The following is a 24,342-nucleotide window of genomic DNA, read 5'->3' as shown; positions in this document are numbered from 1 at the left end:
GGGGTTCTAGGTAATTTTCTAGCAAAAAAATGATGATTTTTACATGTAGGAGCAAAGTGTCAGAATTGGCCCGGTATTGAAGTGGTTAACCCCTTCCCGCCGACCGTACGCAGATATGCGTACTCGGCTTTCCGATGTTATACCGGGATGATGCCCGCAGCTGCAGGCATCATCCCGGTACCGTTGTTTACAGCGGGCGATCGGCTACCCGTGTATAACAACCGATGCGGCTAAAAGCCGCTCGGCTGTTATACCGGAGGAGCAGGAGGGGACATCCCCCTCCCCTCCCGCCGCTGTTACCGGGCCTCCCGTGCGATCGGGAGGCCCGGTGTCCATTCGGCTGCCTTCGGCGGCTGGGGACGGGCTGGAACGAAGCTGTGAGCGGCTTCGTTCCAGCCTTCTCGTTGTAAACGCGGAAGCGACGTCATGACGTCACTTCCCGTTTACTCGGCTGCCAATGGCGCCGAATTTAAAAAAGTGCACAGTATTCAGAATCGCCGTTTTCGGCGATCTGAATACTTTGAAGTGTAAAGGAGGGATGGGGGGTCTAAGAGACCCCCCATCCCTCCATAAAGAGTACCTGTCACCACCTATTACTGTCACAAGGGATGTTTACATTGCTTGTGACAGCAATAAAAGTAAAAAAAAAATAAATTTTTTTAAACACAATTTATAAAGTATAAAATTAAAAAAAAAAAAAAAAATTAAAGTGCCCCTGTCCTCGCGCAGCGAAGAAAACGCATACGGAAGTCGCGCCCGCATATGTAATCGGTGTTCAAACCACACATGTGAGGTATCGCCGTAATCGCCAGAGCGAGAGCAATAATTCTAGCCCTAGACCTCCTCTGTAGCTCAAACCTGGTAACCGTAAAATTTTTTTAAAGCGTCGCCTATGGAAATTCATAGGTACCGTAGTTCGTCGCCATTCCACGAGTGCGTGCAATTATAAAGGGTGACATGTTTGGTATCTATTTACTCGGCGTAACATCATCTTTCACATTATACAAAAAAATTGGGGTAACTTTACTGTTTGGATATTTTAAAATTCATGAAAGTGTCACTTTTCCAAAAATTTGCGTTTAAAACACCGCTGCACAAATACCGTGTGATAAAAAATATTGCAACAATCGCCATTTTATTCTCTAGATTCTCTGCTAAAAAATATATATAATGTTTGGGGGTTCTAAGTAATTTTCTAGCAAAAAATACGGATTTTAACTTGTAAACGCCAAATTTCAAAAATAGGCTTAGTCATGAAAGGGTTAAGCAAGAAAAATGGATGAGGACACAACATCGCCTTGTAATGTGAGACCAAGAATGGCTCCTTGCACGAAAGAGCCGCCAACACCGACACTCCATTTTGTGAAGTGATAGAAACCAAAGCGGCCACCTTCTGAGGTAAAAGGACCAACAGAATCCACTGATTGGTTCATAAAAGTGGCCTTAAGGACACAAGAATGGCCTGACAGGAGGGACTGTCCAAGTTACATACTGTATGAGGAATAAAAAAAAGAGTGAGAAACAACGACCCCTGGGAAAAAAAAATGGATAGGGACGAACCCTGACCCTTAATGGTACTTAAGGCCAAACTCCTTCCTTCTACCAACTGGAGAAAGAAAGAGAAAAACCTCCCACCCACATATTTGTGCGGATGCCACTTCCTGGCTCCACGCCAGGCAAAAAAAAAAATTATATATATATAATATTATAATTTTCAAGTCCTGTAATTGAAGTTCCCCCGAAGCTGGCTTCCAGGGGCTCAACAGTGCTGAGCTACAGGACTCAAGGCCATCAGGTCCTGCTGGACTGGGAGGGTCCAAAGGAGTAACCCCTGCAAGACCTGCTATGTCTGTGTACCAAGCCCCCCTAGGCTAATTCAGCCAACACTAAATCAGTGTTACCACCTTATGGATTCTTAGCAACAGATGTGGCAGCATCCTAAATGGGGGGGGGGGCATCAAATAAGGGAGAACCAAACCTTAAGGTATTAACAGTGTATGTACCACCATTGGCAGTGGGACTCTTGTCTTGGACACACCTGTCCCAACTGTTGTAAAACTTGGAATCTAGTAGATTCCCCTGCAGAGTTCCCCTTGCCACTATCCTATACCTGAAATACGTATTGGCGATGGAGACAGCACTTGTACAGAATGTGGTACACCTCCCTGAGTCGCATGACCTCTGGTGCCGCTCTGTTGGTTTAGAATGAATATATATATATATATATATATATATATATATATATATATATATATATATATAATCTCTGCAAAGGCATTTCCAGATTGAACAGGTTTGTCCTATAATCCAGAGCAAGGCATACTGGCCAAAAAATTACCAGCTATTGGACAGTATTTTCTCCTGTGGAGATCAAGCCTAATGAACTGTAGTCAGCCTTAAGTCACCTTGGAGAGACTGGCATCAGTGGTTATCTTCCAGATTCCTGAAATTCCTGAAGAATATCAAGCACCAGTCTTTGCTCTGCATCACCCCGGAAACAGAGCCTTCTGGCAAACCAGTGCCTGCATCCTCAAGTCCCCGACAGGGAATGAACCTCTACCAAGACCTGGAGTAGGGCTTTATGTAGAGAGTGTGCTTTGACCCAAACACAGCTTTCTTCTGTAGAAATATACAGTGGGACGGAAAGTATTCAGACCCCTTTAAATTTTTCACTCTTAGATGATTTTAGCAAATGGCTATATAACAAAGTTCATTTTTTTTTCCTCATTAATGCACACACAGCACCCCATATTAACAGAAAAACACAGAATTGTTGACATTTTTGCAGATTTATTAAAGGAAAAACTGAAATCTCACATGGTCCTAAGTATTCAGACCCTTTGCTGTGACTCTCATATATTTAACTCAGGTGCTTTCCATTTCTTCTGATCATCCTTGAGATGGTTCTACACCTTCATTTGAGTCCAGCTGTGTTTGATTATACTGATTGGACTTGATTAGGAAAGCCACACACCTGTCTATATAAGACCTTACAGCTCACAGTGCATGTCAGAGCAAATGAGAATCATGAGGTCAAAGGAACTGCCTGAAGAGCTCAGAGACAGAATTGTGGCAAGGCACAGATCTGGCCAAGGTTACAAAAAAAATTCTGCTGCACTTAAGGTTCCTAAGAGCACAGTGGCCTCCATAATCCTTAAATGGAAGACATTTGGGATGACCAGAACCCTTCCTAGAGCTGGCCGTCTGGCCAAACTGAGCTATCTGAGGAGAAGAGCCTTGGTGAGAGAGGTAAAGAAGAAACCAAAGATCACTGTGGCTGAGCTCCAGAGATGCAGTCGGGAGATGGGAGAAAGTTGTAGAAAGTCAACCATCACTGCAGCCCTCCACCAGTCGGGGCTTTATGGCAGAGTGGCCTGACTGAAGCCTCTCCTCAGTGCAAGACACATGAAAGCCCACATGGAGTTTGCTAAAAAAACACCTGAAGGACTCCAAGATGGTGAGAAATAAGATTCTCTGGTCTGATGAGACCAAGATAGAACTTTTTGGCCTTAATTCTAAGCAGTATGTGTGGAGAAAACCAGGCACTGCTCATCACCTGTCCAATACAGTCCCAACAGTGAAGCATGGTGGATGCAGCATCATGCTGTGGGGGTGTTTTTCAGCTGCAGGGACAGGGCGACTGTTTGCAATCGAGGGAAAGATGAATGCGGCCAAGTGCAGGGATATCCTGGACGAAAACCTTCTCCAGAGTGCTCAGGACCTCAGACTGGACTGAAGGTTTACCTTCCAACAAGAAAATGACCCTAAGCACACAGCTAAAATAACAAAGGAGTGGCTTCACAGCAACTCCATGACTGTTCTTGAATGGCCCAGCCAGAGCCCTGACTTAAAACCAATTGAGCATCTCTGGAGAGACCTAAAAATGGCTGTCCACCAACGTTTACCATCCAACCTGACAGAACTGGAGAGGATCTGCAAGGAGTAATGGCAGAGGATCCCCAAATCCAGATGTGAAAAACTTGTTGCATCTTTCCCAAAAAGACTCATGGCTGTATTAGATCAAAAGGTTGCTTCTACTAAATACTGAGCAAAGGGTCTGAGGTGATATTTCAGTTTTTCTTTTTTAATAAATCTGCAAAAATGTCAACAATTCTGTGTTTTTCTGTCCATATGGGGTGCTATGTGTACATTAATGAGGGAAAAAATGAACTTAAATGATTTTAGCAAATGGCTGCAATATAACAAAGAGTGAAAAATTTAAGGGGGTCTGAATACTTTCCATCCCCACTGTATATCGAAGGAACCCCTGGAATTGACTCTTCTTGAGCAAAGATTGAGGTAAAGAGTATTGAGGGGTCTTCAGCAAACCCAGCACTGGGGCTAGATGCTTTGAGAATCCTCCTGAGCTGTGGCCAACCCAAAGGGAAGATTCACAAAAAAAACGGCTTTCCACTGCAATTACAGAAATCCTTGATGAGCCTGAAAATAAACCGCCACATGAAACCTACCTCTTGCAGAGAGGTCATCCCTGAACCATCTAACCGATCTGAAAACAGAAGGATGTTCAGCGAGTTGAGGTCTTAAGATAGACATCATGTTCCTACTGCCACCATTTAATTGTCTCACAATGAGCTCCAAGAACAAATGTAAGGCAAAGACTGACAGACCCCCACCCAAGAGGTGCCCTTAACCTACCAGGTTACTGCCGGCAAAAGATGGAACAAACCACCTCAGACTGCCCTAAGTCTTACTGGCCTGAGATACTCTCAAAAACCCAGCAGCCTCAGATGCCTCCCTCAACCCGGTGGGGAATAGCTTACAGCATCTGGTATCCCCGGGCAGTCTCCCATCTGTATGCTAACCCGGCTTGATTCTGCCGAGATCAGGCATGAACAAGGAGATGTGGCCGCAGTCTGACGAAAAATGAATGCGCCAGGACACCCTGTAATGCCAAACACCACAGTGGTTCAGATGCACCCAAAACCACTCTCCATCAGGGGATGTGGATACCTGCCAGATCACTGAACCTGGGAGCGGTGCTCTTGCTTCCCCGGGCTGCCTCTCTTCTTTTGCAACCCTTTAACTGATATAACGGGTATCCCAATAAACAGTCCTCCAAGGATGCAGGCCTAAATCAATGTTGGTTTACCTCTATACAAGCCCTTAGGTATGCAAGTACCTAGGCATGCAAACATGCAGGTATACAAGTACTCTTGCCATTCCTGCATTCTTGTATGCAGTACAGGGTCAATACACTCATATGGACGTACCCTCAGGCAAACAAGCACCCCGGCAAAAAGGCCCGTTTGCATTAGTCTTATGTAAATAAGTACATAGGTAAATGGTCCCGGAGAAACCAAGTACATATGTATACGGCTTAATTTAATAAACGTGTATGCAGTACAAATAAAAACATGCCAGCATGTGTTCAAGCAATAGGCTTCTATGGAAGCATGTCTCTGTGGGTGGCCGACAGGCATCACGCCCGCCGGCCACGCGCATCGGCGTCATGACGAGCGCCCCCTACAGCTCTTAAAGCAGCCGACTTAACAGCTACGGCGATTTGCCCAGGGAGCCAACCTGCTGCAGTATAACTGCGGCGGTTTGTCCTTAAGTGGTTAAAAAGGAGTTCCAGTCTGGGCAAAAAAAAAGTCAGCTACGGATACTGTAGCTGCTGACTTTTAATATAAGGACACTTACCTGTCCAAGGATCCAGCGATGTCGGCACCCGAACTGATTCTTCAATCGGCTTCAAGTGCAGGTGCTGGCATCTTGGGTAAGAGAAACCGGCAGTGACGCCTCTGGCGTCACAGCTGTTTTCATACTGCGGATGCGCAGGTCCTTGTATAGCTCAAGTGGAGACAGGTACCTGTCAAGACCAGGTACCCCCGCTCCAAAAAAAAAATGTGGCAGTGGAGGGGGGGGGGGGGGGGGAGGGTGCAAACAAGTGGAGCTTGGGGATATCTGCAAAATGCAAATAATTGAATCGTTGGGTGGAACTACAGGGATGTGCTGGCTCCACCTGACTCCTTGAGGCTGTAGGACCATTCACGCAGGGCAGCACAGCTTGTGCATGAGAAGCGGGGAGTCAGCTGTGAAGCCGCAAGGAATCATAACCGGCTTCCCACAGTAAATGTGCCAGGGACCCGAAGACCGGGAAAGAATCGGCCTGGTTGAGGACCGTGCTGGATCCCTGGACAGGTAAGTGTCCTTTTTATTAGACATCAGCAGCTACAGTATTTGTACCTGCTGACTTGATTTTCTTCAAACAGACTGAAGATTCTCTTAATCTGTCCTCATGGCTGGGCTCCTCAGTGTCTCTTCTCGGTTTGGTTGCCCTTCTTACATTCTCCAGTTCTCCAATATCCTTCTGTTCAAGGTGTCCAAAACTGAACTGCATATTGCAGATGAGGTCTTTCTAATAATTTGTACAGGGATAAAATGATTCGCTCTCGCGCTCTGTCTCTCTCTCCTGAACCCCTGCACTCTGTGTCCCTTTAAAGCGGGGTTCCACTCAAATTTTTAACTTAATCTTACCCCCTTCATTTAATTGCATAGATGTTCAAATGCCGCACGAAAAAAAATTTTATCACTGAAATTACCTTTTATATTGTACTTTATTGTGGCACTTCCTGTCTCTCCTCCCATGGGAGTAGGCGTGTTTATTGCCTTTACCCGGCGCCGCACTGTCTCCTGGGAGCTTAGTGTCAGGCTTCCCAAGATTCAGTGTGGAAACGATGATCATGCATGGGAACAAGCTGTGAATGAACAGCATTCACCGCATCCAGGAAATCATTGCTTGTGGGCTTCACATGCCCACAAGCAAGATGGAAACAGCCAGCATTACATTTTTTAAGTTTTTTTTTAAGTTATTTTTCAGTACAAAAACAGACAGAGGTGGAAATATTACACCCAAACTGTGAGTATTATTTTGGGGTTAGCAAAGTGTCTCAGTGATCTAAAAAAAAAAAAAATTGGTCGCCGGACTCCGGTTTTAAGCCAGCAGATAAGCAGGAGGGTTCAGTGGTGGGACAGAAAGGCAGGCGGGTAGAGCAGTGGGGCAGATGTGAAAGGAGGTGTATTGGTGGGACTGATGAGCAGGGGGTTACAGTGGTGGGGCAGGAGAGCAGGGTGGTACAGAGGTGAAAAAGATGTGCAGGAGGTACGTTAGTGGGGCAGATGAGAAAGCAGGTTACAGTGGTGGGGCAGATGAGCAGATGGGTTCAGTGTTAGGACAGATTAGAAGAATGTGGAAACCTTGCAAAAAGATCTGAACAAATGAATAGGGTGGGCAACTACATGGAAAATTAGGTTTAATGTAGAAAAATGTGAAATAATGCATTTGGGTGGCAAAAATATGAATGCAATCTATACATTGAGGGGAGAACCTCTGGGAGAATCTAGGATGGAAAAGGACCTGGGGGTCCTAGTAGATAGGCTCAGCAATGGCATGCAATGCCAAGCTGCTGCTAACAAAGCAAACAGAATATTGGCATGCTTTAAAAAGAGGATCAACGCCAGAGATTAAAACGATAATTCTCCCGCTCTACAAGACTCTAGTCCGGTCGCACCTAGAGTTTGCTGTCCAGTTCTGGGCACCAGTACTCAGGAAGGATGTGCTGGAAATGGAGCGAGTACAAAGAAGGGCAACAAAGCTAATAAAGGGTCTGGAGGATAATAGTTATGAGGAAAGGTTGCAAGCATTGAACTTATTCTCTCTGAAGAAGAGACACTTGAGAGGGGATATGATTTAAATTTATAAATACCATACTGGCTACCCCACAATAGGGATAAAACTTTTTCGCGGAAGGGAGTTTAACAAGACACGTGGACACTCATTAAAATTAGAAGAAAAGAGGTTTAACCTTAACCACTTAAGGACCGCCTCACGCCGATGTACGTCGGCAAGGCGGCACGGGCAGGCAAAATCACGTACATGTACGTGATTTGCCTCCCGAGGGTGGGTGGTCCGATCGGACCCCCCCCGGTGCCCGAGGCGGTCCCGTTTTGTTCCCCGGCGATCGGAGTGGAGGGGGAGGCCATCCGTTCGTGGCCCCCCCCCTCGCGATCGCCGCCGGCCAATGGGAACATTCCTTTGCTGCTGTATGCTAAACAGCAGCAAAGGAAATTATGTCATCTCCCCTCGGCTCGGTAGTTTCCGTTCCAGCGCCGAAGGGAGAAGACATCAATGTGAGTGCACAACACACACACACACACACACAGTAGAACATGCCAGGCATACAAAACACCCCGGTTTCCCCCCCAATCACACCCCCCCCCCCGTCACAAACTGACACCAAGCAGGTTTTTTTTTTTTTTTCTGATTACTGCATGGTGTCAGTTTGTGACAGTTACAGTGTTAGCACAGTTACTGTTACCCCCCTGTAGGTCTAGGGTACCCCCCTAATAAAGTTTTAACCCCTTGATCACCCCCTGTCACCAGTGTCGCTAAGCGATCATTTTTCTGATCGCTGTATTGGTGACGCTAGTTAGTGAGGTAAATATTTAGGTTCGCCGTCAGCGTTTTATAGCGTCAGGGACCCCCATATACTATCTAATAAATGTTTTAACCCCTTGATTGCCCCCTAGTTAACCCTTTCACCACTGATCACCGTATAACCGTTACGGTTGACGCTGGTTAGTTCGTTTATTTTTTATAGTGTCAGGGCACCCGCCGTTTATTACCGAATAAAGGTTTAGCCCCCTAATCGCCCGGCGGTGATATGCGTCGCCCCAGGCAGCGTCAGATTAGCGCCAGTACCGCTAACACCCACGCACGCAGCATGCGCCTCCCTTAGTGGTATAGTATCTGATTGGATCAATATCTGATCCGATCAGATCTATACTAGCGTCCCCAGCAGTTTAGGGTTCCCAAAAACGCAGTGTTAGCGGGATCAGCCCAGATACCCGCTAGCACCTGCGTTTTGCCCCTCCGCCCAGCCCACCCAAGTGCAGTATCGATCGATCACTGTCACTTACAAAACACTAAACGCATAACTGCAGCGTTCGCAGAGTCAGGCCTGATCCCTGCGATCGCTAACAGTTTTTTTGGTAGCATTTTGGTGAACTGGCAAGCACCAGCCCCAGGCAGCGTCAGGTTAGCGCCAGTAGCGCTAACACCCACGCACGCACCGTACACCTCCCTTAGTGGTATAGTATCTGAACGGATCAATATCTGATCCGATCAGATCTATACTAGCGTCCCCAGCAGTTTAGGGTTCCCAAAAACGCAGTGTTAGCGGGATCAGCCCAGATACCTGCTAGCACCTGCATTTTGCCCCTCCGCCCGGCCCAGCCCAGCCCACCCAAGTGCAGTATCGATCGATCACTGTCACTTACAAAACACTTAACGCATAACTGCAGCGTTCGCAGAGTCAGGCCTGATCCCTGCGATCGCTAACAGTTTTTTTGGTAGCTTTTTATTGAACTGGCAAGCACCAGCGGCGTAGTACACCCCGGTCGTAGTCAAACCAGCACTGCAGTAACACTTGGTGACGTGGCGAGTCCCATAAGTGCAGTTCAAGCTGGTGAGGTGGCAAGCACAAGTAGTGTCCCGCTGCCACCAAGAAGACAAACACAGGCCCGTCGTGCCCATAATGCCCTTCCTGCTGTATTCGCCAATTCTAATTGGGAACCCACTACTTCTGCAGCGCCCGTACTTCCCCCATTCACATCCCCAACCAAATGCAGTCGGCTGCATGAGAGGCATTTTTATGTCCTCCCGAGTACCCCTACCCAACGAACCCCCCCAAAAAAGATGTTGTGTCTGCAGCAATCGCGTATATAGGCGTGACACCCGCTATTATTGTCCCTCCTGTCCTGACAATCCTGGTCTTTGCATTGGTGAATGTTTTGGACGCTACCATTCACTAGTTGAGTATTAGCGTAGGGTACAGCATTCCACAGACTAGGCACACTTTCACAGGGTCTCCCAAGATGCCATCGCATTTTGAGAGACCCGAACCTGGAACTGGTTACAGTTACAAAAGTTAGTTACAAAAAAAGTGTAAAAAAAAAAAAAAAATATATATAAAATAAAAAAAAATAGTTGTGGTTTTATTGTTCTCTCTCTCTCTATTCTCTCTCTCTATTGTTCTGCTCTTTTTTACTGTATTCTATTCTGCAATGTTTTATTGTTGTTATGTTTTATCATGTTTGTTTTTCAGGTATGCAATTTTTTATACTTTACCGTTTACTGTGCTTTATTGTTAACCATTTTTTTGTCTTCAGGTACGCCATTCACGACTTTGAGTGGTTATACCAGAATGATGCCTGCAGGTTTAGGTATCATCTTGGTATCATTCTTTTCAGCCAGCGGTCGGCTTTCATGTAAAAGCAATCCTAGCGGCTAATTAGCCTCTAGACTGCTTTTACAAGCCGTGGGAGGGAATGCCCCCCCCCACCGTCTTCCGTGTTTTTCTCTGGCTCTCCTGTCTCAACAGGGAACCTGAGAATGCAGCCGGTGATTCAGCCAGCTGACCATAGAGCTGATCAGAGACCAGAGTGGCTCCAAACATCTCTATGGCCTAAGAAACCGGAAGCTACGAGCATTTTATGACTTAGATTTCGCCGGATGTAAATAGCGCCATTGGGAAATTGGGGAAGCATTTTATCACACCGATCTTGGTGTGGTCAGATGCTTTGAGGGCAGAGGAGAGATCTAGGGTCTAATAGACCCCAATTTTTTCAAAAAAGAGTACCTGTCACTACCTATTGCTATCATAGGGGATATTTACATTCCCCGAGATAACAATGAATAAATGATTTAAAAAAAAAATATGAAAGGAACAGTTTAAAAATAAGATAAAAAAAGCAAAAAAATAATAAAGAAAAAAAAAAAAAAAAAAAAAAAAAAAAAGCACCCCTGTCGCCCCCTGCTCTCGCGCTAAGGCGAACGCAAGCGGCGGTCTGTCGTCAAACGTAAACAGCAATTGCACCATGCATGTGAGGTATCACCGCGAAGGTCAGATCGAGGGCAGTAATTTTTGCAGTAGACCTCCTCTGTAAATCTAAAGTGGTAACCTGTAAAGGCTTTTAAAAATGTATTTATTTTGTTGCCACTGCACGTTTGTGCGCAATTTTAAAGCATGTCATGTTTGGTATCCATGTACTCGGCCTAAGATCATCTTTTTTATTTCATCAAACATTTGGGCAATGTAGTGTGTTTAATGCATTAAAATTTAAAAAAGTGTGTTTTTTCCCCAAAAAATGCGTTTGAAAAATCGCTGCGCAAATACTGTGTGAAAAAAAAAAAAAAATGAAACACCCACCATTTTAATCTGTAGGGCATTTGCTTTAAAAAAATATATAATGTTTGGGGGTTCAAAGTAATTTTTTTGCAAAAAAAAAATAACTTTTTCATGTAAACAATAAGTGTCAGAAAGGGCTTTGTCTTCAAGTGGTTAGAAGAGTGGGTGATGTGTGACATAAGCTTCTAAATGTTGTGCATAAAATGCCAGGACAGTTCAAAACCCCCCCAAATGACCCCATTTTGGAAAGTAGACACCCCAAGCTATTTGCTGAGAGGCATGTCGAGTCCATGGAATATTTTATATTGCGACACAAGTTGCGGGAAAGAGACAAATTTTTTTTTTTTTTGCACAAAGTTGTCACTAAATGATATATTGCTCAAACATGCCATGGAAATATGTGAAATTACACCCCAAAATACATTCTGCTGCTTCTCCTGAGTACGGGGATACCACATGTGTGAGACTTTTTGGGAGCCTAGCCGCGTACGGGACCCTGAAAACCAAGCACCGCCTTCAGGCTTTCTAAGGGCGTGAATTTTTGATTTCACTCTTCACTGCCTATCACAGTTTCGGAGGCCATGGAATGCCCAGGTGGCACAAAACCCCCCCCAAATGACCCCATTTTGGAAAGTAGACACCCAAAGCTATTTGCTGAGAGGTATAGTGAGTATTTTGCAGACCTCACTTTTTGTCACAAAGTTTTGAAAATTGAAAAAAGAAAAAAAAATGTTTTTTCTTGTCTTTCTTCATTTTCAAAAACAAATGAGAGCTGCAAAATACTCACCATGCCTCTCAGCAAATAGCTTGGGGTGTCTACTTTCCAAAATGGGGTCATTTGGGGGGGGTTTTGTGCCACCTGGGCATTCCATGGCCGCCGAAACTGTGATAGGCAGTGAGGAGTGAAATCAAAAATTTTCACCCTTAGAAATCCTGAAGGCGGTGATTGGATTTCGGGGCCCCGTACGCGGATAGGCTCCCAAAAAGTCCCACACATGTGGTATCCCCATACTCAGGAGAAGCAGCTAAATGTATTTTGGGGTGCAATTCCACATATGCCCATGGCCTGTGTGAGCAATATATCAATTAGTGACAACTTTTTGTAAATTTTTTATTTTTTTTTGTCATTATTCAATCACTTGGGACAAAAAAAATAAATATTCAATGGGCTCAACATGCCTCTCAGCAATTTCCTTGGGGTGTCTACTTTCCAAAATGGGGTCATTTGGGGGGGTTTTGTACTGCCCTGCCATTTTAGCACCTCAAGAAATGACATAGGCAGTCATAAACTAAAAGCTGTGTAAATTACAGAAAATGTACCCTAGTTTGTAGACGCTATAACTTTTGCGCAAACCAATAAATATACGCTTATTGACATTTTTTTTACCAAAGACGTGTGGCCGAATACATTTTGGCCTAAATGTATGACTAAAATTTAGTTTATTGGATTTTTTTTATAACAAAAAGTAGAAAATATCATTTTTTTTCAAAATTTTCGGTCTTTTTCCGTTTATAGCGCAAAAAATAAAAACCACAGAGGTGATCAAATACCATCAAAAGAAAGCTCTATTTGTGGGAAGAAAAGGATGCAAATTTCGTTTGGGTACAGCATTGCATGACCGCGCAATTAGCAGTTAAAGCGACGCAGTGCCAAATTGGAAAAAGACCTCTGGTCCTTAGGCAGCATAATGGTCCGGGGATCAAGTGGTTAAACTACGTAGAGGGTTCTTTACTGTAAGTGCAGCAAGGATGTGAAATTCCCTTTCACAGGCAGTGGTTTCAAAAAACTATTAGATAAGCACCTGAACGACAGCAACATATAGGGATATACAATGTAATACTGACATATAATCACACACATAGGTTGGACTTGTGTCTTTTTTTAACCTCACCTACTATGTAACTGTAGCATGGGAATACGGTGGTGGAGCAGATGTGCAGGGAGGTACAGTGGTGGGGCAGATGAGCAGATAAGTTCAGTGTTTGGACAGATGAGAAGTTGGTTGAGCAGTGAGACAGAAGAGCATGGAGGTACAGTGGTGGGGCAGATGTACAGCGGTTACAGTGGTGGAGCAGATGTGCAGGGGGTTAAAGTGGTGGGGCAGTGTGCCGAAAAATGTTTTCCAAAGATATTGAGCGTGCTGATTTTATAAGAAAAAAAAGTCAACTTCACACTCTCAATCACAAACTATTTTTTATAAAGTAAATGCTGTAAACTACTTGAGCATCTGCCCCACCACTGTCACCCCCTGCACATCTGCCCCACCACTGTCACCCCCTGCACATCTGCCCCACCACACCTACAACACCACTGTAACCCCCTGCACATCTGCCCCACCACTCTAACTCCCTGACCAGACATATGACGACTTCCCATGCAGTCCGTTGGCAACTGCTCAGCATGTTCTAACTGTGTGGGATGAGAGTGACTAGGAGAGGTGCCATATTGTTTTTCCTGCTTAGAAGAATAAACTATATGGCTCCTCTCCTCTGACAGCACAGGGATTTGTGTGTTTACGCACACAAATCCCTGTGCTGTCGCTCATGCACGCGATCGCGCCTGCCGGCCACGTGCATCGGGTCCCCGACGTGCAGCAGGTGCTCACGCGCCCTCTGGTGGCCAAAAACGGGAAGGACGTACCCGTATGGGATTTCGCTCAGGAGTGCCATTGTGCTGCAGTATATCTGCGTGACACGATCGGCAAGTGGTTAAACTAAGTCTTTGACAGTATATGCCGGAGAGACCACCAACCTGCTAGTGACCGGAATCTGAGAGTCAATTTTATGATCACCAGAGCACCTCCTTGGTACGTAACCCAGCAAAAAGGAGGACTTGTACGCATTAAATGGTGGGAAGTTAAGCCTATGCTGACGGTGACTACATGGAAAGAGAATTACTAATAAGACAATATAATGTTTTTTACTATGCCCTCCAAAAACACACCCCAGAGATTTACTAAATAAGTACCCAATGAGTGGGTCGCAAATGAAATAAACTTTTTAGCCAAATTCTGCCTTCTGATCAAGGTCCTTGTTTAGTCTATAGTTCTTCACAAAGGCATTGACACTAGTCCCAGTGGTCATTTTACAGGTCTGGTTTACTGTTGCTGAAGCTGCTGTGACCCAAGAAGTAGGGGCTGTCCTGGTAGAATTAACTTTTAAACACTTGAAGACTTATGACCAGTTAATTTATTGGATGGCTTGTAATCCATGGGGCAGTAGTGATTTTTCTAAGCTATATTTCTCAGTTTACCGAGTGGTGTAGAATTACTATCTATCCATCTCCTGTAAATATTGTAGCAAGAAATTTCTTGACAAACAATTTTAAAAAGACTATCTCTCCATTTGGTGGACATGAGTGAAAGCCAAGGTAATCTGGGTATGACCTCCAGCTAGGAAGGATCTAAAGAGAATATGATCCTAGCTTGGAAATTTTGAAATAAAGGTGGACCATTCCTGCATAACATGTGTTGTAATGGCCACTTGTAGTCTGTCAGAAGATCATGTGTCTGGGAGACGGGAATAGAACATTGTCAGGAAGTGTCTGAACAACGACCTTCATGTCAGGATCACCAGGAACTGTATAAATAAAAGCTGGAGATGTAAATATATTGGAAATTACATTTGAATCTACCTTAACATGTCAATATATGCAATTTTCGGATCTGGGTTTACATATACTTTAAGTGTAATGTTAAATGCCAGGCTGGACTAATTTTGTTAGTTACTCTGTCAGCACAGGATCACTTGTAGCCAAAACCCCACCTGCTTAAAGAAGAGCAAGTAAGCCAACATCCATGTTTTGAAATGCCATCACTTCTCTGACCCCTTTATGTTTACTATACATTTGTGAAATACTTCCCTACCTCGCATTGTGGTTTCTCCCACTAGCTCCCACATCACTAAAGGAAATGTGAGCCAGCAGTAAGAGCCACTGTGCGCTACAGGGGAAACAGGTATTCGACCCAGCCAGTCAAATACTTGCAGCAGGCAGAGAGCAGTGAAGCAAATAACGGAAATGTAAGCATATTCCCTTTTTCTCTGATCGGGTATGATTTGGTTACAAGTTACCCTGTACTGATAGTCTCTTTAAAGGAAGGTAAATTGTACTGTGTGGTAATATTATAATACTGATAAACATTTTAAATCTGTTTTTACAGGTCTGCTGAATCTTCGCCAGATAGTTCTGGCTAAGATAGACCAAGTGTTGCACACACAGAAGAATGTTGATCCAGTAGATGAGTATAGTAAACTGTGCAATGACATTCTTGGAGTGCCAGCAACGGCAGGTAAGGGCATATTTAAGTAAACTTATATTCAAATGTTCCTGGAATACATAGATAAATGATATTGGTAGCAATGAATTATGTAAATTTCCCAGAGAAAGTGGTGCTCCCAACTCTCTCCAATCGTGCCCACATAGTAGCCTAGATATTTGGTTACATGAACTTTGAGTTGGATTAGCCTATCTGAATTGTGATAATTCCTTTCAGCATAAAGCACTTGACCAAATGCATAGGCCCTTGGTCACATGACCATCACTAGAGGAATCCTGGAGCAGAATTTAAGTTCACGAAAGGTATTTTGACCCTTTGGTTACCCTTTATCACAGATACGCTGTTAAAATGTTGACATTTTAAATATAGGTTCTGGGTAAGAGCCATTTCAGCACAGTAGTAACACTGTAGTCATTGCATTCACTAAGCGTTTCTCTCTTAAAGTGTTTGTAACCTTAAAAAAAAAAAAAAAAAAATAGATCCTGTTCCTTTAAAGCATGTTATACAGCACAGTGCTTGTGCTGAGTAATTTGGCCACTTGTATCACCTGCAATGCCTGTTTCTGCCCTCCCGCCTGTAAACTGACCAGTTTATCATGGCTGCTGAGCCCTGACACAGTGGTCAGTTTACGTGCCTCCATCATCCGCAGCTCTCCTGCATCCTCTCCTCTGGGCCCCCTCCCTTTCCTGTCTGTCAGCTCCGTCCGTTCCCCGGTCCACCCCTCCTACTGCTTTCATTACAGTTTAATTTCCGTACAAACCGCTCTGTTAGGTAACAATGTGTGCCCCAGTGTATGTCCTTCTTCTTCTTTTTTTTTTTTTTTTTTTTCTTTTTTTAAAAAGCCGATATCTACCTTTATTTCAGAGCGCCTCCCGGCGCTCATGTGACCAGCCACCTCTCTCCTTTCTCCTCCTCTCCTCCCGGCTAATGTCATTGGCAGTTTTTGGCCCCTCCCGCTGCAGCTGTCAGACGGGGAGAGGAGAGAAGGGGCCAGTCACGTGAGCCTCGGAGGCACTCTAAAATAAGGTAAATATCGGCTTTTTTTTAACCGGTTCCCAACCGGCTCACGTCTATATAAAGGGGCAGAATGGCTCCCCTGTGCGAAACCTCATACAGGTACGGGGTTCCTTTTAAGAGCCGCCAGAGGGTGCGCCCGATGCACAGCGGGGGACCCGATGCACGTGGCCGGCGGTCGCAAGCGCCAGCACAGGGTTTTGTGTGTAAACAAATCCCTGTGCTGTCAGAGTAGAGGAGACATGTCGTTTGTTCCTACTATGTAGGAACAGCGACATGTCTCTTCTCCTACTCAGTCCAATCCCTATACAGTTAGAACACACACTTAACCCCTTGATCGCTCCTAGTGTTAACCCCTTCCCTACCAGTGTCATTTACACAGTAATCAGTGCATTTTTATAGCACTGATCGCTGTATAAATGTCAATGGTCCCAAAAATGTGTCGTGTCCGATCTCTTCATCACAATGTTGCAATACCGCTAAAAAACGCAGATCACGAACCGCAGGGTGCACAACACCCCTAAGTGCACACAACAACTTATCATCTTCATGTGCTTGGGAGCCAAGATTACCTTGGCAAAAGCCTAGAAAAAAATGACCGTATTAATCTTGGCAGGCAAGCGGAAAATATCCTGGGTCATGACCCAGGAACAGACTGTTGCAAAGCTGCTGGACACGGTCCAGTGCTTTGAGAGGGTCTAGGAACCATGGGCCGCACATATCAAGATCCCACTTTACCCGGGTCACCTACGTTTTATGACATGTAATTACTGTTCAATGTTTCCAATAGAAAATATTGAAACTGATGATAACGCAAAACATATATAGCACATATACGATTACTGAGTTACGCATAGAGATGTACACACAGGTATATGCCAAGCATTAAATGTTAGATATTTGACTCTTACATGTTTGACAGTCTGGTCAGGCTATGTTGGCTTGTAGGAGGGGGCATTATCTGTATTGTTACTTTTTATATCTGAACTGAAAATCTCAATAAATATATTAAAACAGAAAAATCGCAGATCACCGCCATTACTAGTAAAAAAATAAATAAATAAATAAAAATGACATAAATCTTTCCCATAGTTTTGTAGACTATATAACTTTTCTGCAAACCAATCAATATATGCTTATTGCGTTTTTTTATTTTATTTTTTTTTTTTTTTACCGAAAATATGTAGAATATACAGTGGGGCAAAAAAGTATTTAGTCAGCCACCAATTGTGCAAGTTCTCCCACTTAAAAAGATGAGAGAGGCCTGTAATTGTCATCATGGGTATACCTCAACTATGAGAGACAAAATGTGGAAACAAATCCAGACAATCACATTGTCTGATTTTTTTTTTTTTTTTTTTTTTTTTTAAGAATTTATTTGCAAATTATGGTGGAAAAATAAGTATTTTGTCAATATCAAAAGTTCATCTCAATACTTTGTTATATATCCTTTGTTGGCAATGACAGAGGTCAAACGTTTTCTGCAAGTCTTCACAAGGTTGTCACACACTGTTGCTGGTATGTTGGCCCATTCCTCCATGCAGATCTCCTCTAGAGTAGTGATGTTTTGGGGCTGTCGCTGGGCAACAGACTTTCAACTCCCTCCAAAAGTTTTCTATGGGGTTGAGATCTGGAGACTAGCTAAGCCACTCCAGGACCTTGAAATGCTTCTTACTGCTCCTTCTGTGACTGGCTGAAGCCTCAGCAACACGTTGTCCAGGAGGACCAGGAAATTGTAACCTCCCAGGCTCTGGAAACACATTGCACAAACCATTCTGCAAGGCCTCCCGAAGATGTTTCATCCTCTGCTCCCTCTGCGAAGGCTGGATAAATTCCGCAACCTTACCCTTGTAATGTGGATCAAGAAGGGTTGCCAGCCAGTAATGATCCCTCTCCTTGATACCATGAATCCGAGGGTCCTTTCGCAGGCTTTGCAGGATCATTGAGGCCATGCAGCGAAGGTTTGCTGAGGCATTCGATCTGGAGTCCTCTGGGTCACTAAGGATGACATGATCCACAGGCACCTCCTCCCAGCCACGTACAAGTCCATGGGTTTCTGGGGACTGAAACTGATCCCTTGAAGACTGCTGCTGATGCTGAGTGCTAGGCTCCACCTCCATGCTGACACAATCCTCCTCCTCCCCTCCCCCCTCCATCGGTGGGCCCGCAGGAATACTGTCTGGATGAAGGGGACCTTGAGAGGTAAGGAAGTCCTCTTCCTCCCTCAGTTCTGCCTCAAGTGCCCTGTCCATTATTCCACGAAGCATGTGCTCCAACAGGAAGACAAGAGGGACAGTATCACTGATGCATGCACTGCTCACCATCCTCGTGGCCTCCTCAAATGGTGACAGGACAATGCATGCATCCTTGATCAGTAGCCACTGGCGTGGCGAAAAAAAGCCAAGCTCCCCTGACCCTGTCCTGGTGCCATACTCACACAGGTACTCATTGATGGCCCTCTGCATGTGCAGCCACTGCAGTATTGCCAACGTTGAGTTCCACCTGGTGTGCATGTTACAAATGAGGTGGTTCTTAGGCAAGTTGCATTCCTTTTGAAGGTCAGCCAGCCGAGCTCTGGAATTATATGACCGGCAGAAATGCCCACAGACTTTCCTGGCCTGCCTCAGGAGATCCTGTAAGCCCTGTCGGAGGGCGGAGAGGAGGTTGGTGCCATTGTCGCAAACCACCATTCCTGGCTGAAGCTGGCGTAGCGTCAACCACCTCTGAGTCTGCCCCTGCAGAGCTGACAGAATCTCTGATCCAGTGTGGCTCCTGTCCCCTAAGCAGACCAACTCAAGCACCGCATGGCATCTTTTTGCCTGGGTGCTTGAGTAGCCCCTTGAACGCCTACGGAGCACCGCTGGTTCCGAGGAGAAATCTGCAGAGGAAGAGGCCATAGAGGAAGAAGAAGAGGAGGGGGTGGAGGAGAGAGGTGTGGTAGAATCACCACTACTAGCATTTTGGAGGCGTGATGGCGGAACAAGCTCCAACAATACTGCACCCTGTCCTGCATCCTTCCCAGCTGCCAGCAGAGTTACCCAGTGCGCCGTGAAAGAAAGGTAACGTCCCCGTCCATGCCTGCTGGACCATGAGTCAGCGGTATTGTGCACCTTGCCGCTGACCGCCCTGTCCAATGAGGCCAAGATATTGCCTTCCACATGCCGGTAGAGAGTCGGAATGGCCTTCCGTGAAAAGAAATGCCGTTTGGGAACCTGCCACTGAGGTACCGCACATTCCACAAATTCACGAAAGGGGGCAGAGTCTACCAGCTGAAAAGGCAGCAGTTGGAGTGCTAGCAATTTAGCCAAGCTAGCATTCAGCCGCTGAGCATGTGCATGGCTGGGGCTGAATTTCTTTCTATGGTTTAGCAACTGGGGTAGGGAAATTTGCCTGCTACAATCGGATGTTAGTGTAGCGATAGCAGATTGGCCGCAAGTACTTGGCACACCTAATTTTACACCACCACTCCTTTCTTGTTCTTTGGTGTGGGTCTTTTAAGTACCATTGCCAACGGACTGCATGGGAGGTCAACATATGTCTGGTCAAGCATGTGGTGCCCAAGCTGCTGCTGTTTTGGCCACGCTTGATACGCTTCAGACATATGTTGCAAACAGCAACGGTGTGATCTGCTGCAGATGTATCAAAAAAGGCCCACACCAAAGAACTTTTCAAAATATGCAGGGAGTCAGCAGCGCCCTGCACATGCGGAGCTCTGCGGTGTGATTCAGTCGGGTGGCTGCCCTTAAGCTGGCTTCTTCTCCTCCTCCTCCTCCTCCTGTCAGGCACCCACGTAGAGTCCGTGACCTCCTCCTCCTGTCAGGCACCCACGTAGAGTCCGTGACCTCCTCCTCCTGTCAGGCACCCACGTAGAGTCCGTGACCTCCTCCTCCTGTCAGGCACCCACGTAGAGTCCGTGACCTCCTCCTCCTGTCAGGCACCCACGTAGAGTCCGTGACCTCCTCCTCCTGTCAGGCACCCACGTAGAGTCCGTGACCTCCTCCTCCTGTCAGGCACCCACGTAGAGTCCTCCGTCCTCCTTCTCTGGAGCAAACCTGGCAGTATGCTGCAGCTGGGGAAACATGACTGCCAGTTTCTAGTCCTTTTTGGGCACCCTCTCTCTCTGGGCTCACGTTACTGCCTTCCTCAACCTGGGTACCATCATCTGAGCCCTCAAAAAGCTGCGCATCCTCCTGCAGCATGCACCTGACACTGGTTGAACAGTTCGGGGGACTTCTCCGTGCATGATGGTGGGGGTATGACTGTATATCTATTTAATGCACTGAATCACCTGCCTGCCTGAAAGTATATTTGAAAACGTACACCAGCAATGGCCTACAGTCAGATATAGGCTTGGTTAGACTGGAATGCTTAATTACTTTGATGGATATTTTTCTTTATGAAGTGTTTCTGTGAAGTAACTGGGACATTTTACAACATGCTGGGACCATAGACGCATTGGGGCTCACATGTATATTTTTATATAGATGATTTTTATGCTTTTGTTAATGTCCTTTTTACAATATATATGTATTTTTGTATTGAATAAAATGTATTATATTGAATACTATCCCTCTAGTTTGCTGTGCCTCAAAGTCCAACCGGGGTTTCCTTAGGTGAACCCTTTTCTATAGACTGGAATGCAGTAGATATATATATGAAGGAGACTGTGTATATATATTCTATGGACTGCAGCTCACTGAATCGCCTGCCTGAAAGTATATTAGTAACAGTACACCAGGAACTGACTGCAGTCAGATCTAGCTACAGTGGAGAATCTCTATCTCTATCTCTATCATCTCTATCTCTATCATCTCTATCTCTATCATCTCTATCTCTATCATCTCTATCTCTATCATCTCTATCTCTATCATCTCTATCTCTATCATCTCTATCTCTATCATCTCTATCTCTATCATCTCCATCTCTATCATCTCCATCTCTATCATCTCCATCTCTATCATCTCCATCTCTATCATCTCCATCTCTATCATCTCCATCTCTATCTCTATCTCTATCATCTCTCACAAGCCTGGCTGTATATACTCGAGTATCAGTCGACCCGAATATTAGCTGAGGCACCGACTTTTACCCAAAATAAAAAAAACTGGGAAAACATATTGACTCGAGTATAAGTCGAGGGTGGGAAAATGCAGCAGCTACCGGTAAACAATGCTCATCTGCAGCCTCACTGGGCCCAGTTGCAGTTACACTGTGCCCAATTGCAGCCGTGCCTTTTATTACTAAAACAGCATGTGTCTCCCACTGTGTAATGCATTCTGTTGAGCCGTCCATTGAAACAAAGCCCGCCCCGCCACCTCCTCGTCCATCCATGATAGAGGAACACTGATACATTGCTGGGAAACTGTATCAGTGTTCTGCCTATCACAGACGAGGAGGAGGCGGGGCAGGTTTTGTTTCAATGGACAGCTGAACAGAATGCATTACACAGCGGCAGACACATGCTGTTTTAGTAGTAAAAGGTACGGCTCACTCGAGTATAAGCGGAGGGGGAGTTTTTCAGCCTAAAAATGGGCTGAAAAACTCGGAGATAATTTTTACTAGATTTAGGGTGGATTCACACTAATGCAGAGAGCTGTGTTTTTCTGTAGAAGAAAAACACAGCTCTCCACAAGGGCATGCAGAAAAAAATGGTTTTCTGTGTGCCCCATTAGCACTTCCACACTGCAGGGTAGAGCAGTGTAGAAAAATTGAAATATGTCTATTTTTCTGCACCACTCTGCAGCTGCCTCTGTGACTCTGCGTTTCTATGCGGCATTTCATTAAAGTTTAGGGGGAAAAAAGGGGGGGAAGGGACAGTGTATTGCATTATAAAAATGCAAGGCACTGAACCTCAGCTGCGATCACCACCTACAGAGAAATAACTTTTTTCCTCTGGTAGTGTGAACATGCTCTTAAAGTGGAATTAAACTTACAAATTAAAAATTGCCTGACAGTTAGGATTTTTATGACCGAAATCTCTTGTGTCATGAATCCTTCTCCCTGCTTGTCAATTTGTTTTTTTTCTGAATAGCTGCTCAGCTTACAGTTGGGGCACGGTTCTATTCCGAGATGATGTGATATCAGCCCAGCCAATCAATCAGCTAAAGAGTTTGAACCTGGAATCAAGACCAGGTGAAGATAGAAAATCCTGTGATGGACAGTAGCGCTGGAGGAGGTCACGCCCAAGGTGCCATAATGTGCTAATCTGCTGTGCATTCTAGCACATTATAGCTCAAACCTCCTTTTTTTTTTGTGGAGGTTTGACTCCCCTTTAACTGCTTTTCTGACGAAAAAACGCATTTACAGGACTTATTAGCTCAAGCTCAGACAGCTGAGTTAGAGGAGTGACTTATCCCAATCTCTTTTTTTTTTTTTTTTTTTTTTTTTTATCAGATCTACTGTATATGCATGCTGTTCCTGTGTGCCTAAAGTTAATTATACAATTTAGCAGTATATATTTTGGTCTTTTAATGCCTGGAATAAGTCCAAAATTTGCATCTTGTTTCAGTAAAGGAAAAATGTGTTTACTTGCATTGCACACATACTGTGGATCATCATTTGAGCTCCACTTTGCCTGTGTGTGTGTTTGTAAAATTAGATGCTAGATGGATACAATTAGCTTTTATGTATGGTATCATTTGAATGCTTGTTTTTTTGTTTTTAATAGGGGCAAATATGCCTGCAACTTTTGGACATTTGGCTGGAGGATATGATGCCCAGTATTATGGCTACTTATGGAGTGAGGTGTATTCCATGGATATGTACCACGCACGGTTTAAACATGAAGGAATCATGAGCCAGAAGGTAGAGTTTTTACTTAACTGATCCCTTTGAGAATGTGTTTTCATTCTTGCAATGGTTTGCGGTGAGGTGAAAAGGCATGCTACTACAGACACTTTCCCTGTGTTGAACAGAGAGCATGCCAAAACTGTGTAATGTTAGTGTTTGTTAACCCAAAAAAAAAAAATCTATCCTGTTTCTTTAAAGCATGTTGTACAGCACAGTGCTTGTGCTCTGTAATTTGGTCCCCTGTATCACCTGAAATATCTGGGTGATCCTGCCAGTTTCTGCCCTCCCCTTTGTGTTTTTTCCTTCTCTAGTTCTGTCTATTATATAATATTAAGCTCCACAGTAGTAATTTTTAAAAATATGTGGTAGAATAGCTTACTTTGGAGCGCCAAACATTCGGCGCTCACATGACTGCCCGCCGATCAACCCACCCCCCCCTCCCCATCTGACGTCAGCGGGGGGTTCCCAGCACCTCCCCCTGCAGCTATCAGATCGGGACAGGAGACAGACGGCAGTCAGCTGAGCGGCGATCTGCAGTAAGCTATTATACCGCATATTTTTAAAAATTACATCCACTGGGGAGCTTAGTGTTATATACCAGAGGGAACTATAGAAGAACATTTTTCACCTTAACAAACACTAACTATAATGTTTTTTACTTGCACAGGAGCCTTAAAGTGGAAGTAAACCCTCTTATCTTTTTCAGCCAAGGAAGCTGCCATCTTGGCCTCTGTTTAATCTACAACTGTCATGATGATGCATATGTGATCAGTTATGACACTAGCTATTGAATGCCACAGTCTGGTTGAGAGCACAGCCAGTGGGAGGGTTACATTCCCAGAACGTGCCGGAAATGTAACTTATTTGAAACGGTTAAATGGATGGGTTTACTTCCGCTTTAACCATTTTATTAAGGTCCCTTGATTTCAGCTGCAGTACCCTCTGCAAATCACTCTAATCCCCTGGGGGAGGGAAGGAGTTTTAAAGGATAAATTCACCTTTTAGCAAAAAATTATAAATGCACACATTTACTATTTTTTGTTTTAGGAGCC

General features: G+C 44.8%; 1 protein-coding gene across 3 annotated transcripts in view; it reads left to right on the top strand.

Annotated features, from left to right (window-relative positions):
* Positions 1–24,342, top strand: part of THOP1 (thimet oligopeptidase 1) — an 88,303-nt gene that overhangs the window by 52,531 nt on the left and 11,430 nt on the right. For all 3 annotated transcript variants that reach the window (XM_073595581.1, XM_073595564.1, XM_073595572.1), the window contains exons 11-12: positions 15,371–15,499; positions 23,169–23,305. In XM_073595581.1, coding sequence (XP_073451682.1) covers positions 15,371–15,499; positions 23,169–23,305 — 266 coding nt within the window. The remainder of the gene's footprint in view (positions 1–15,370; positions 15,500–23,168; positions 23,306–24,342) is intronic.

The sequence above is a fragment of the Aquarana catesbeiana genome, linkage group LG01 (genome assembly GCF_042186555.1).
Source record: "Aquarana catesbeiana isolate 2022-GZ linkage group LG01, ASM4218655v1, whole genome shotgun sequence".
Taxonomy (NCBI): Eukaryota; Metazoa; Chordata; class Amphibia; order Anura; family Ranidae; genus Aquarana; species Aquarana catesbeiana.
The sequence above is the reverse complement of the archived record's forward strand: the minus strand, read 5'-3'. Positions and strand labels throughout refer to the sequence as shown.